General features: G+C 36.9%; 1 protein-coding gene across 2 annotated transcripts in view; it reads left to right on the top strand.

Moving 5' to 3' along the window:
- LMBR1 (limb development membrane protein 1) overlaps window positions 1-12,841 on the top strand; it is a 140,156-nt gene that overhangs the window by 121,935 nt on the left and 5,380 nt on the right. For both annotated transcript variants that reach the window (XM_039527172.1, XM_039527173.1), the window contains 5 exons: window positions 183-260; window positions 1,234-1,307; window positions 1,543-1,633; window positions 3,185-3,251; window positions 9,065-9,226. In XM_039527172.1, the coding sequence (XP_039383106.1) occupies window positions 183-260; window positions 1,234-1,307; window positions 1,543-1,633; window positions 3,185-3,251; window positions 9,065-9,226 (472 nt within the window). The remainder of the gene's footprint in view (window positions 1-182; window positions 261-1,233; window positions 1,308-1,542; window positions 1,634-3,184; window positions 3,252-9,064; window positions 9,227-12,841) is intronic.

Raw genomic sequence — 12,841 nt, 5'->3', positions numbered from 1 at the left:
TGGGGGCTAATTTTAATAGTTTTTAGTAACATGTATGTTAAAATATATGAAATCTGTTTGTTTCCCTCCACAAATTTTCTTCACAAATATATTGATGTTTTATCTTCACCAAATTACATAACATTAAACATTGTTTAAATGTTAACCTTCAGAATTGACAGAATGTCTCTCCTTCTTTATAGTCCATCTCAGTTCTCTTAGTTGCCTGCAACATTCTTTGCCTGTTGATTGATGAGACTGCAATGCCAAAGGGATCAGGGGTAAAGTAAACTTCCTTTCCTTTATTATTTTGAAAACTTCAGGGATGTGTTCAGAAGACTTTCTTGTAAAAATTCTAGTGAGAGACTGGACTTTGATGGCTTTAAAAACACTGTATTTCACACCTGAGATTAATACTCTGGGTTCAGTCCTCGAAACACTTAAACACATGCATAACTTTATTCAGATGAGTAATCTCATTGACCTCTCAGTGGAATCAAGCCCACTAATAGGGAAGAAAAACACAGGTAAATGGAGTGCCATCAGGAACCTGAGGCTAGTATTTTTTTTTCTGGTGTTTTGAATTTTTAAATGGTACAATAGTAATAGATTTTAATAGGAAAATAATCTATTTAAAACATGTAAAACAACCCTGCCCATTTTCCTTTTGTGTTTTCATATCTTTTTTACACATGAAACACAAATTTTACACTTTTAAAAATACTTTATCTCAAGAAAATAATGGAGAGCTCATTGTTAGCATTAATTGTGACATTGTTGGGTTTTTTACTTGTGGTTAATGCTTTTTTTCCTGTGTGCGTACAGTCAGGTCTTGTACTTGCACAGCTGTATAAAGGCATTTAGTAGAAGCTGCTGTTCTGTTAACATTACATACAGTAAAAAGAGTCTGGCTTTAGGGAGTGGGAATGTATATAAAATATGGGGTATAGATGTGATACATATGTAAATCATAATGCTGGAAACCTAATTGTTTTCCCATCTTATTAAAACGGCTTACTTAAATTTGAATTCTAGCTAATGTAATCACAAAGCATGTGAGCCTAAATAAATTGAGATCACCCTGAATTTATAGAGTTGTATCAGGAAAATATTTTATTTTACAGTGATACTTTTCATCTATAATAGCACCTTTCAGCCAAGGATTTTAGAGTTTTGCTAGGGACAAAAGTTAACTTTTTGAACACTTAATGCCTGTATCTCATTAAAATATGCAAAGTATTTTTCTCCTTGTAGGGGCCTGGAATAGGAAGTGCCTCCCTATCCACTTTTGGTTTTGTGGGAGCAGCACTTGAAATCATTTTGATTTTGTATCCTTTCTTTAAGTAAGAATTCTGTCTGTTAACAAGTATTCTGTCTAGTTTTCTGGGACATTGGTAGTTTACTAAGACATTTGCCTAGAAAGAAGAAAGAGACAGGTCAGTCCTTCTCAAGCACTCGAAGTGTTTTTGTTTTTTCTTTGGTTCTTAAGACTTTTAGGAGACTGCTGAGAACTTGAGTGAAATTTGCATTCCTTGGAGGTTCTTTTTTCCTTGATTCTCACAGCTATCTTATGGTATCCTCTGTCGTCGGCTTCTATAGTCTTCGCTTTTTTGGAAATTTCACTCCCAGGAAGGATGACACAACTATGACAAAGGTAAGGTAAAGTCTGAGGTAGCGATGCACCCCCCCACCTTTTTTTTTTTTTTTTTTTGCCACCCAAGACAAACTGGCTCTTTTAGTTAGTAATTGCCCTGAATGGCTCATTTGCAGTGATCAGTATTTGTTTGTAAGCTGCGTAAACACAAACTGGAAGATTTTCAAAATACTGAATGAGTGGGAAAAAGGATGTGCTCTGTTTAGTTTGGATGGCATCCATTCATTTGTAAAAAGCCTGGAATAGCAGAGCTTGTTAACTAGCTATAGAAAAGCTAGTGAAAGGACTCCCTCCCCCCCCACCCACCCCCCAAGGAAACGTATTGCTAATGAGTAACTTTGATTGTGCTAACTGTACTTCAGGGAGCTTGTTTGAAATCTGAAGAACTTGGTTGCTACAAGTAGTACAAAGTAATTCAAATTTGAGTAATTAAAGTAAGACTGAGGAGCTCTATTCAGCAACATTTTGCAGTCTGAGTCTAGTTTGACTTTCCACAGTTTGGCATTGGTTTCAGAATAACAAATGCTGTTACCTAATGCTGAGACACATGCATAGGTTTCTGACAAAATATTCCCACAAGTTGACAAGGGGGGAGGGGATCAATAAGCAGGAGGCAGGGTTTGGATTTAATTAAATATTCAGTGTATACCAGTGTTTAAGAAATTTCTTCTCAAATATAGCGTATTGCTTTAATCTTGCCAGGAATTCTTGGAAGCAGGAAAGTACGTGAAGGCATAAGAACATCTCGAATAAATGTGTGCGTTGAAATGTTCGTAATGTCTGCTCAGTTTTCATTTACAGTATATTAAGAATAGTTCAGAAAAAAACCCAAAATATAAGTAAATACAAAAGTTTCTACCTTGCTATCTTTAACAGATATTTTATTTACTTGTTAATTGTTATAGAACCAGAGCTGAACAAACTGCTTTCAGGAACAGGAACAGAAGTTCAGTTTCAGTAAAACTGCAGACAAATCTAACATTGCTATGCTGTTAGATTGTTAGTTTCAATTTAGGGACAAAACTCAGTGGAAAGGAAACATTTTGTCTTTTAGCCTTTTTATAATTAGGCTCTAATCCTGCAAGCAGTTAAAACATGTTTAACTTTACACACAAGGCATCACAAAGCGCATGGAATGATTCATGTGCATAAAGGTAAGCACATAAAGTATTTGCAGGATTGGGGCCTAAATTTTTAAATGAATGATAGTTGCTTTAAATGATGCCGTCACTATTTTTTATGAAAGCCTTTGGTGAGCATGGTTCTAGATTAAAATGTAGCATTACATGCTTGCTTATTCACTCTTCTGCTGGTTTTAATAAGTATCTGACTTTGTCTATTGTTGGAGGTAAACATTTTGTGAATGACACTTATTGGAGATGTCTAGCAGAAGCAAGAACAAATTAATTTTACATAATCTAAAATAAAATTACATTTTTAAGTCTAATTCACAGGATGTAGCTTTCAGAAACTGTTCTTTGTCAGAGCTCAGCTGCCATATTTCTTTCAGCAAAAAACCTATTTTGATGGGGGTGTTCTTGTTCACAACAGATAATTGGAAACTGTGTGTCAATCTTAGTGCTCAGCTCTGCTTTGCCAGTGATGTCAAGAACACTGGGTAAGTTTTAATACAAATATTTCAGTATCATAACAGTGAAGTATTTTTACTATGTTGTATGTTTTCATAATGTTTTGATGCAGGCATGTAAATGAAATGACCCAGGAAAAGTCAGACTTTGGATATATATTAAAATAACTTCCCTGGTGTTTCTCAGGAACTATAAATGATTTCATAGTTTTACTTTGACAGTCTTTGCTGAAATCAAATGTATAGCTTCTCTAAGTCCCAGAGCACCATGAATTATACATATAAATAGGGTGGGCAAAATTCCATTTTTTATTTTTTGGGGATTTCGATGGATAATATAGATGTTTTGTTTTTAAGCATTTTTTCAATTTTTATTTTAAATTTTCACAGTTGCACGAGAGAGTGGAGTCGGACAACGATTATTTAATAATAGTAGATGTTAAGATTCAAAAAGTTAAAACTTTAAAACCATAAAAAAACACAAATTGTCCAAATTACATCAAAATATACAAAATACATATCCTTAAATCAAACCCTAATAAATGTGCGAGCAGCATTTTTCTTTCTTTGCCTGTGTGTAAATGTCTATTATTATTGATGGAAATGTTTTTTCTTTGTGTTTGTGTGTGTGTATGGTGAAATTTATGTTTACCAGCATTTACCAGTAAAAATATAAACCTTCCAAGCCTACATATAAATAGCAGGGATCACACATTTTGGTAAAAGCTGCGAAGTATGTTCTAGAAAATACACTACTTTTTTCAAATGTTAATCAGAAGATCATGGTTTCATTTAAAATCTGGATTTAAGGAATATTTTTTTAGAGGGCTTTAGTCTTCTTAATTCAAGTAAAGCAAGAAAAAATAGTCTAATATCATAGCTGGCTTAGTTTTTCATAGAAACTAAAGAATACTGTTGTTCTTGAAGGTAAACTTGCAGACAATAAAAAGTAAATAGATTTGAAAACTTTTGAAAGGAGTGCACAGTTATATCATGTCCATCTTAAAATTGTTTTTTGTCTTATGTAAAAGCGTGCATTTCATCCGAGTTCAGACCGATGTCATAAGTGGATGGCACAGCAAGCTATCTATGGATTAAGCAGCAAGTTAATGCCTTGAGCATAAAGGTTTATGAAGTGTTAAACACACTTCATGTATTTAGCTTTTTTTATAGTAATGGGAAAACCAGTTGATTGTTTTTGTTAAAATAGTTCTGCACATGGCCCTTGCCCCTCTAGGTTAATATGTTAAAAACTAAACTTTGGAATATTGGTGGGGGAAGACACCTTGATTCCTGTTTAAAATTGTCATAGATACTTGTCCTGGAAAACTGGTGCAACTGATTAAAGAGAGAGGCTCTTTGTATTTGAAATGCATTTAAATGTTCAACCTATCAGACTCAGGCCTAAGTGCCTACATATAGGCTTGTAAAATCAGATGGAAGCATTTAAATAAATCACCTGATTTTCAGTGATGCAGAGCACTTGCACCTCCTGTGAACTTCACTGGGATTTGTGGGTGTTGGCTGCTTCCAAAAATCAGGCCACTTACATTTGTGGTGTTTAAATATGAATATAGGAGCTTAACTTCAGACAGTCAGATTTGAAAACATCCAACTTTTGTTCCATGTAGACTCCGTCTCCCTGGCCACACGGTTCAGACTATGGGGTGTGAAGGGCGGCACGTGCTAGCGGGCTGTGCAGTAACTCCCCTTTAGGACTCTGTCAATGTGAATGAGGTACCTTTTAGTTTGTGCCCACAGCATCCACATGGGGGAGGTATAGTGCAGCGTACTAGTGTGCGCTGCAGTTTACATCTCTGCAGGGCAGTGGACACAAGCTTTTCGTTGCAAAAACAACAACAACTTGACTGAAGTGCCATCAGATAGAAAACCATTGAGATTTCCCAATAAATGAGTCTAATAACTACATGGCATATTGTATACAATCTTCTTATGAAGAATCCCATTTTAAAGGGCCCAAACAAGGACAAACACGCACTCACGAGTCTATTTCTGCACTGGGTCCCATTAAAATTCAGTGACGTTCCAGGAGGGAATGCCTCTGTATGTGAAACAATACATTGTTTGAAGGATGATATTCTAACCCAAAGCTCTCACCTTTAAAAATTAAATTAAATTTAAAAAATCCATATTTAGTATCACAAAATAATGTACATTTATATATTGACATTCTAAATGTCACCAAAAATCAAAATAATAAGTCTAATATTTAAAGATTTCCAATCTTAAAATCAAGAGCAAATATGATTAAGATCTGAGAAATGAAACCACTTTTTAACATCAAGACCAACACAGTGTTCAAATAGTGATGTTTAAAACTAGAATTATGGCATTTGTATTGTGCTACTAATTTTTATGGCATTTACCATTTTCGTTTGTCAAAATCATTGGTTATGTACTGTAATTAAGATTAACAGTTGGTATTAATACAAGATAATTGTATTGAGGAAAGTGTACATGCAGGGTGCAATTGTTACATAGAAAACAAATTAATGGCAAAACTCTCTTTTAAAAAAAAAAAACGTAACAAATGAAATTCCTGGATAGTTTGCCATAGAGATAAATAAAAAAATGGAACAATTAAAACACAGCTAACAAATGCACGGACACAGCTGTCCAAACAGGATTAATAGAGTGTATTAGAGTACAGTGAGTCATGTGGTGCTTTGCAAAATATCAACATGCATTGCATTACATGTTACGCCCAGTGGCACTGAATAGATGAAAAGAAATAAATACGTTAAACAGATTCATAGTCTTTTCACAGTATTAAAAAAGCAAGTTTCTAGACTATAAAGAAAAAGCAGGATTTCAGCATTATGGGAAAGGCAAACTGGGGAAAGTTATCAAGTATTTCACGTTTTAACTTTTTTTAATCCAGTCTTTGAATTTAAGATGAAGTATGGAGAATTGTTACATGTATTTTAGCATTCTGACGAAGGTTTCTGTCAAATCTTTACTGCCATATTAAAGGAGTTGGGGGTATTTTTAGCAACAAAAAGTAAAAATGAAAAACCTAGTTTTTCAGGCCTTTTCAGCCTTTCCTTTACTGCTCCTGATTGGCAAGTGCTTGACTGTCAGCACCACATCATTACCATTGTGAAATGAACTAGGGAGCAGAATAGTTGATAAGCTAGGATTTTAGAGCTACAAACAAAATTGAGTTTGATGTCATAAAAGTATTGTTTTCCAGCTTTCTTTTTCTCTAGGATTTTATCATAAATATTGATTTGAAATTAAAACTGAAGTTGTGTGTTTACTTAATGCTGTATTTTTAGGGTTCTTAAGATTTTAAACATTCTGAATTTTAAAATCTCCACAGAATATTTTGTCTCAAATACTTTTTAGGTTTATACTTATGGTACTACAATAGACTCTTTAATAGTGAAGTCTCATTGAATTTTTTTTTTTTACCCCTGAAAGGGCTGTATACATGTTTTTTTAAAACAGATAAGGCAATAAAAAAAATCAACTTGCATAAAGGCTGATTTTCCAGATAACCATATTAAAATATATTTCTATTAAAGATTGTCAAGAAATATAGGTTATAATCACTTTCTTTTACCTGCTGTCATTGAGACATGGCACTCTGTCCCTCTGATTTGTCTTCCAGTGATGCCTTCTCTTTTAAAGACCAACCCTCCTTGCAGTCCCTTCCTCTTCGAGAGTCACTCTTGTATTTTGCCAAAAAAAACCTTCTTTGACCCCACTTAAATATACAACTAATGCACCACCTCTTACTTCAGGCTTCTGGAGTGTGCCTCGTTCCCTACCTTGAGTTTCTCTCTCAAACCCTCTTGTATGTCCTGCAGTCTGACTTCCACCCTCTCCATTCCATTGAATCTGTGTTTAAGGTCAATCTCAACTTCATGGTCAAGTCTAAAAGCATCTTCTCTGTATTTATCTATCTTGATCTGTTTGCTGATTTTGACTGTCAGTCAATTTCTGCTCCTTGTGTGCTTATGAATCTGTACTCTTTGTTCACCTATCTCTTTGCCCTTTCCTTTTCATTGTCTTGGGCAACTTCAGTAATTTCTCCATTATCCCTTAGGGCTGTTTCCTTAGTCCCCCTCCTTTTTGCTCTATAATTTTTCTTTCTTGTGCTCTTGCACCCTTTGTGTTCTCCTTAAATACTCCAGTTGATCTCAGTCGTTAGCTGCTCATCTTCAGGCTAGGTAAGATGGCTGATGCAGAGGTTCAAATGGTGCACGTTTTTTAATGCTATGATGTGTCATTGACCAGCCTAGAGTCTCTGGGCCAGGGTCACTGTACAACGAGGTGCATGGCTTGTTGTGCAGCTCTTTCCCCTTGGCCTTGGAAAGAGATGGAGTTGAAGTGTCATCACTTATCACTGCACAAAGCACTGCAGGTTAGTATACCCAAGCCTGAACAGCACAGTCTTTCCAAGTCTGTAACCTTTTTGGAATCAAGCTGTTGTTCAAAACCTGCTCCCAAGAATCTCAGATCTGAGGGTTGTGTTTTCAAAGGAAGGTTGGTGTCTGGAGCTTGTTTTTTCCCCATTTTGATGTTGAGGCCAGTGAAAACTCTTTCCCTTCACCTTATTCAGAGGTAAGACTGAGTTCTGAGGATAAGTTACCACGGGAGGACTCTTTGGAGTGGGTCCCAGGGGGAAATTGTTTTGAGCATTGGCTCAACGCCCTACACCTTTATATCTATGCAGTCTGTCTTGATGTGGTCTTCTTTGGCACAGACTCCCCTCTTGAAGCTGACTTGTTAGACCTGACACAACATGGGCTTGGAAAACTTCCTGTTTCCTTTTCTGCTTTGTCGGTAGGCACTTGGAGCTTGATAGCCCTAGAGATTACTACCCTGACATGTGAGTTGGAGTTCTCAGGTAGACCTCAGGCTATCAGGATTGTGAACTTCTCTCATTTCCTCCTCCTGTGTGACTCCTATCTGACTGCAGCACTGGCACTAGGAGAGGAATTGCACTAGGAGAGGAAGTCTTTGAATACTTAATTTCAAAACAGTGGATCCACAAAGCATGTATGCAGCCCTAATGTTTACTGTACCATGTGGTTTTGTGCCTCTCTTGGCAGGGCACTTACTGCTACAAACAGATATCTGCAAAAGCAGTGAAATAAAAAAATCAATATACAGAAAAATAATGTAATTTACAGTTAATGCAGGCAAAACTATACTTTTGTAGTGTTGTGCTATTCTGTTTCTTACATTGCATATAATTTTTTGAATAAATAATGCTAAACATTCTCATGTCATGGAAAAGCAACAAGCTTCAGAACTAAGGTGTGTGTGTGTGTGTGTGTGTGTAAAGCAGTTAAATGTAAATTAGTGTTGTCTTTTGTGAAAGGCACACAATGCTTTCCATCATTTTTTTTTATATAAGTAAGGATTTTATGGAAGCCTGACATCTTAAACAAATGGCTTTTATGATGATTGGTTTAAGATAGTTAATTTTCAAAATTATATTTATTGAAATAGGGGAACCACTTATTTGTCTTGAATTTATAACGTTATTTCAAGACACATGTTTATCAGCCTTTTATCTGAGCCACCTAAGGTATTTTGGTCAACCAACAAATGTTATACTATGTCTAGCAACTCTGTTGTAGCCAAACAAGAGACCCAAATGACCTTCAAAAAATGTTTGTTTTACATCTTTGACTGTACATCCATCTCTCAATCATAGGGATTCTTAGTGTATTTTTCTTTAATACAGCACCAAGTACTAGAGTTACATAGGTCAATCTCCTGTATTTTTATAGTAATTAAAAAATGTTTTCAAGAATATTTTTTAAATCTTATCTCTTTTTAAATGTTCAAAAATGTAATTTTAACAGGAATTACCAGATTTGATCTGCTTGGAGACTTTGGAAGGTTTAACTGGCTGGGAAATTTCTACATTGTGTTATCTTACAATTTGCTCTTTGCTATCATGACAACTCTATGTCTGGTCAGAAAGTTCACCTCTGCTGTGCGAGAAGAGCTCTTCAAAGCATTAGGTAATATGGTAAAGGCATTTGCCCTTTATTTTAACATCTACATCTTTTTTTTATTTTCCTTTTTCAATCATAAAGTTTCCCAAGTCCCTACAAATGTATTTCTGCCAGTTCTTGCTCTTAAACTAACCAAATGGGTGTGCGTGTAACAGAACCTATGTGCCATTGCAAAAGTGCTGTTTTTCTCACTTAAACATTTCCTCCAAGCCCTGCACCACACTATACCTTCTGGCTAATGTTTGAATTATCTTCATTACTGCTGTACCTCGGAGTGTTTGTGAAGGCATGTACTTTAGAGCAGGTGCTCAGTTACACCCGGTATAGTTACGGCTGCAAAAAAGTTTGTTGTGTTATCTTTCTTCATTCACTCATAACTTATTAAACAAAATTACGTTTTAGGCTGAAACATTCCAAGCTTGGTCTCTGCCAGAAGGGAATTGAATTCTATATCACTAATATTTTCATCTTTTATTTATAATTTCAGAAAAATAATCCTAACATTAACAAATAAAGAAAAATCAGAAGCTGTTTATCAATGACCTTAGCAATCCTTTTTGTTTGTTTAAAGAGTTTATCATAAAGATAAAAAGGTCTGAATCCTAGGGATGAATCATTAACATAAAGAAATAAAACAATTGGAAATTCTACAAGTTAACAGAGTTAAGGTTACAGTGTTAAGCAATCTTCTGAGGAAATGTGCAAACTAAGATTGAGCACACAACCTTAACCCTCTTGTATATTATGATATCTTCAGTTTTCAGTGTATTGCCAGGATGGAACCATACTCTGTGGAGTTCCTGGCATGCACAATCCCAAGTCATACCCCTCTCAAAAGTAGTTGGGTGATATTCACATGCTGCCTCACAGAAAGGAACATTCAGCCCTATGGTCATATAAGGTGCAGTTGTACTGACCCCCTTCTCTGTCCCTCTGTACTGTCGCAGATGGAGGGCTATGAATCCTTAAAAAAAAATAAATGGAGATATACCTGTCTCGTAGAAGGGACCCTGAAAGGTCATCAAGTCCAGCCCCCTGCCTTCACTAGCAGGATCAAGTACTGATTTTGCCCCAGATCCCTAAGTGGCCCCTGCAAGGATTGAACACTCAACCCTGGGTTTAGCAGGCCAATGCTCAAACCACTGAGCTATCCCTCCCCCCTAGGCTCTTCCCAAAAGAATATAATAGTGCTGTGCCCCCAACCTACATTCCTAACTAAAGTTGACATCTGATTTCTACCTAAAACAGTTTTTTTAACTTCCCAGGAATGTTCTTTCCTAAGCTTCGCTTACTATCAGGAAATGTTAGACTGCATAGCTTAATAGCTTTTAGCTACTATATACAGAGAATTAAACCTTTACATAAATCTGTTGAAGACAAGCCTAATGGAGATACAATTTCTACTCAGCTAGTCTAAATGGATCAAATTGTGTATGCATGCTTGCTGAGAATTTGCAAGTGTGGTAGTATCTAAAAGTCTTAAAACATTCTACAAATCTAAGACCATTTCCACAGTATGTCTTCAAATGTTTCTCACTGAGATATGTAGGACAGCTGCCCAGAATTCAGATTTCAGTCTGTTAACTCTCTTGACTTGGTTTCCATGACTTGTGATCAGTTCAGAAGAACAGTTCTGCTATCTTTATTTAACTAGCTTTCATGAGAGCCGCCACCTTTAATAACGGATTTTAATGCTATTTAATCTCTCAAGTGTGGGGCTCTGTGCTGTAAATATTCAAAGGAGAGAGCTTGCATTGAGTAGGTTGACTGCCTAGATACACACTCCCCACCAACTGTACCTACTTCTTCAGACTCTTGAATGGAATTTGATTAAGTTGAAAGATCCAGAAGTGAGATTTAGACTACTATTTCCTATAAGCTTGGGTCTGAACACTCAGTGCTGTGAAGGTGCATGCCAGAGACTCCAGTGGTCACTGCTTCCCAGAGAGTTGTGACTATAGCAAAGAAAATACAAGTGCTCCTTAGAATGTGGATCTATCCTGTCAATCTGTTTGAAGAACCATGGATTCTTGGTCAGTAATTTTAATTTGTGCTCATATTTTTTGTAATTTACAAAGAATCTGTGAACCTTGCTGGTATTGTTATGTGTATGCATTACAGAGGGACGGAAAGAAGATTTTTTTGGTTCAGTCTTAACTTTCACTTTTTATGATTGTGTAATTGCTTAAATTTGAAATCTTAACACTTCTTCAGTAGTTGGTTTGTACATGGTTTTTGTTTGTGTGCACACACACATAGACAATCTGATGTATTATACAGACTTCATTAGTATGAATTTAGGATGAGACCCACTAATTTTTCTCCAGCCCCCAGAGCACCGATGGAGCCGGTGCCTATGTGTTAAGCCTTGAGAAAAGATGACTTGAGGGGGGAATCTGAGAAGTCTTCAAATATGTTAAGGGCTGTTATCAAGACAATGGTGCGCAATTGTTCTCCATGTCCACTAAACGCAGGACAAAAAGTAATGGTCTTAATCTTCAGCAAGGGTAATATAGGTTAGATCTTAGGAAAACTTTGTAACTATAGAGGTAGTTAAGCTCTGGGATAGGCTTTCAAGGAAGATTGTGGAATCCTCATCATTAGAGGTTTTTAAAAGCAGGTTGGACGAACACCTGTCAGGGATGGTCTAGGCTTACTTGGTCCTGCCACAACACAGGGGACTGGAATTGATGACTTCTCAACATCCTTTCAGCCCTACCTTTCTATGATTCATCAATAGATCTTGTGCTAGGAATATGTATTCAAGGAAGCTTCGTCTTAGTTGGTCTTGATAGACGTGATACACCGCTGTTAATTTATTGTTTATCTGTTTGGTTTGATCTCCCTATTCATTAGATAGGGATATTTTCATGAAAAGAGGATCTTTGAGTTCACTTTGTTCGGTGCCCTGAGTTAATCCTCTTTTATATGTCAGTGCTTTGGATTGCTAAGGGAATAGTAGTGACTTTGTGTAGAGAAAGAGGATCCAAGAGTGGGGAAGTTCTAAGATATGATATCCATTTTGTGCCATTAGCATTAAATTAAAAAAAGACCCTAACTTTAGGTTCCAAAGTCCATGCTTAGACCAGTAAGGGGATTATTTTTAAAAGTACCCATGGAACTTGTGCACTTAAATACTTCTGAAAACCCATCCTGAATTGTTTAAAGTGCAGATTTAAGAGCTTAATTGTAGGCTTCTGTTTTTGAAAATGTTCATAGATTATAAACCCAGAGGGGAGTGTTGTGATCATGTAGTCTGACTTTCTGTATGACACAGGCTTGAGGACTTCCCTGAAGTAATTCCTGTTTGAACTAGAGCAGCAGTTCTCAACCAGGGGTCTGTGGCCCTCTGGAGGTCCATGAGCCCTTTCAAGGGGGGAGTGGGGCCCCGTGGCTGAAACCCAGACCCCGATCCCTGGCTCCCCCTGCGGGGCTCAAGCCGGGACTCCTGGGAGGTGCAGGGCTGAAGCCCTGACCCTTGGCGCCCTCCACTGGGCTGAAACTGGGAGGCCCGGGGCTGAATCGCTGAGCCCTGGTGCTCCCTGTGGGGCAGAAACCCTGAGCCTGTGGGCAGAGTTGTGGACATGGAGGGGCATTGCTGCCCGTACCCCACCCCCAAAC

Source organism: Mauremys reevesii, linkage group 2 (assembly GCF_016161935.1).
Source record: "Mauremys reevesii isolate NIE-2019 linkage group 2, ASM1616193v1, whole genome shotgun sequence".
Lineage (NCBI taxonomy): Eukaryota > Metazoa > Chordata > Testudines > Geoemydidae > Mauremys > Mauremys reevesii.
This window is presented reverse-complemented; position numbering and strand designations above follow the sequence as displayed.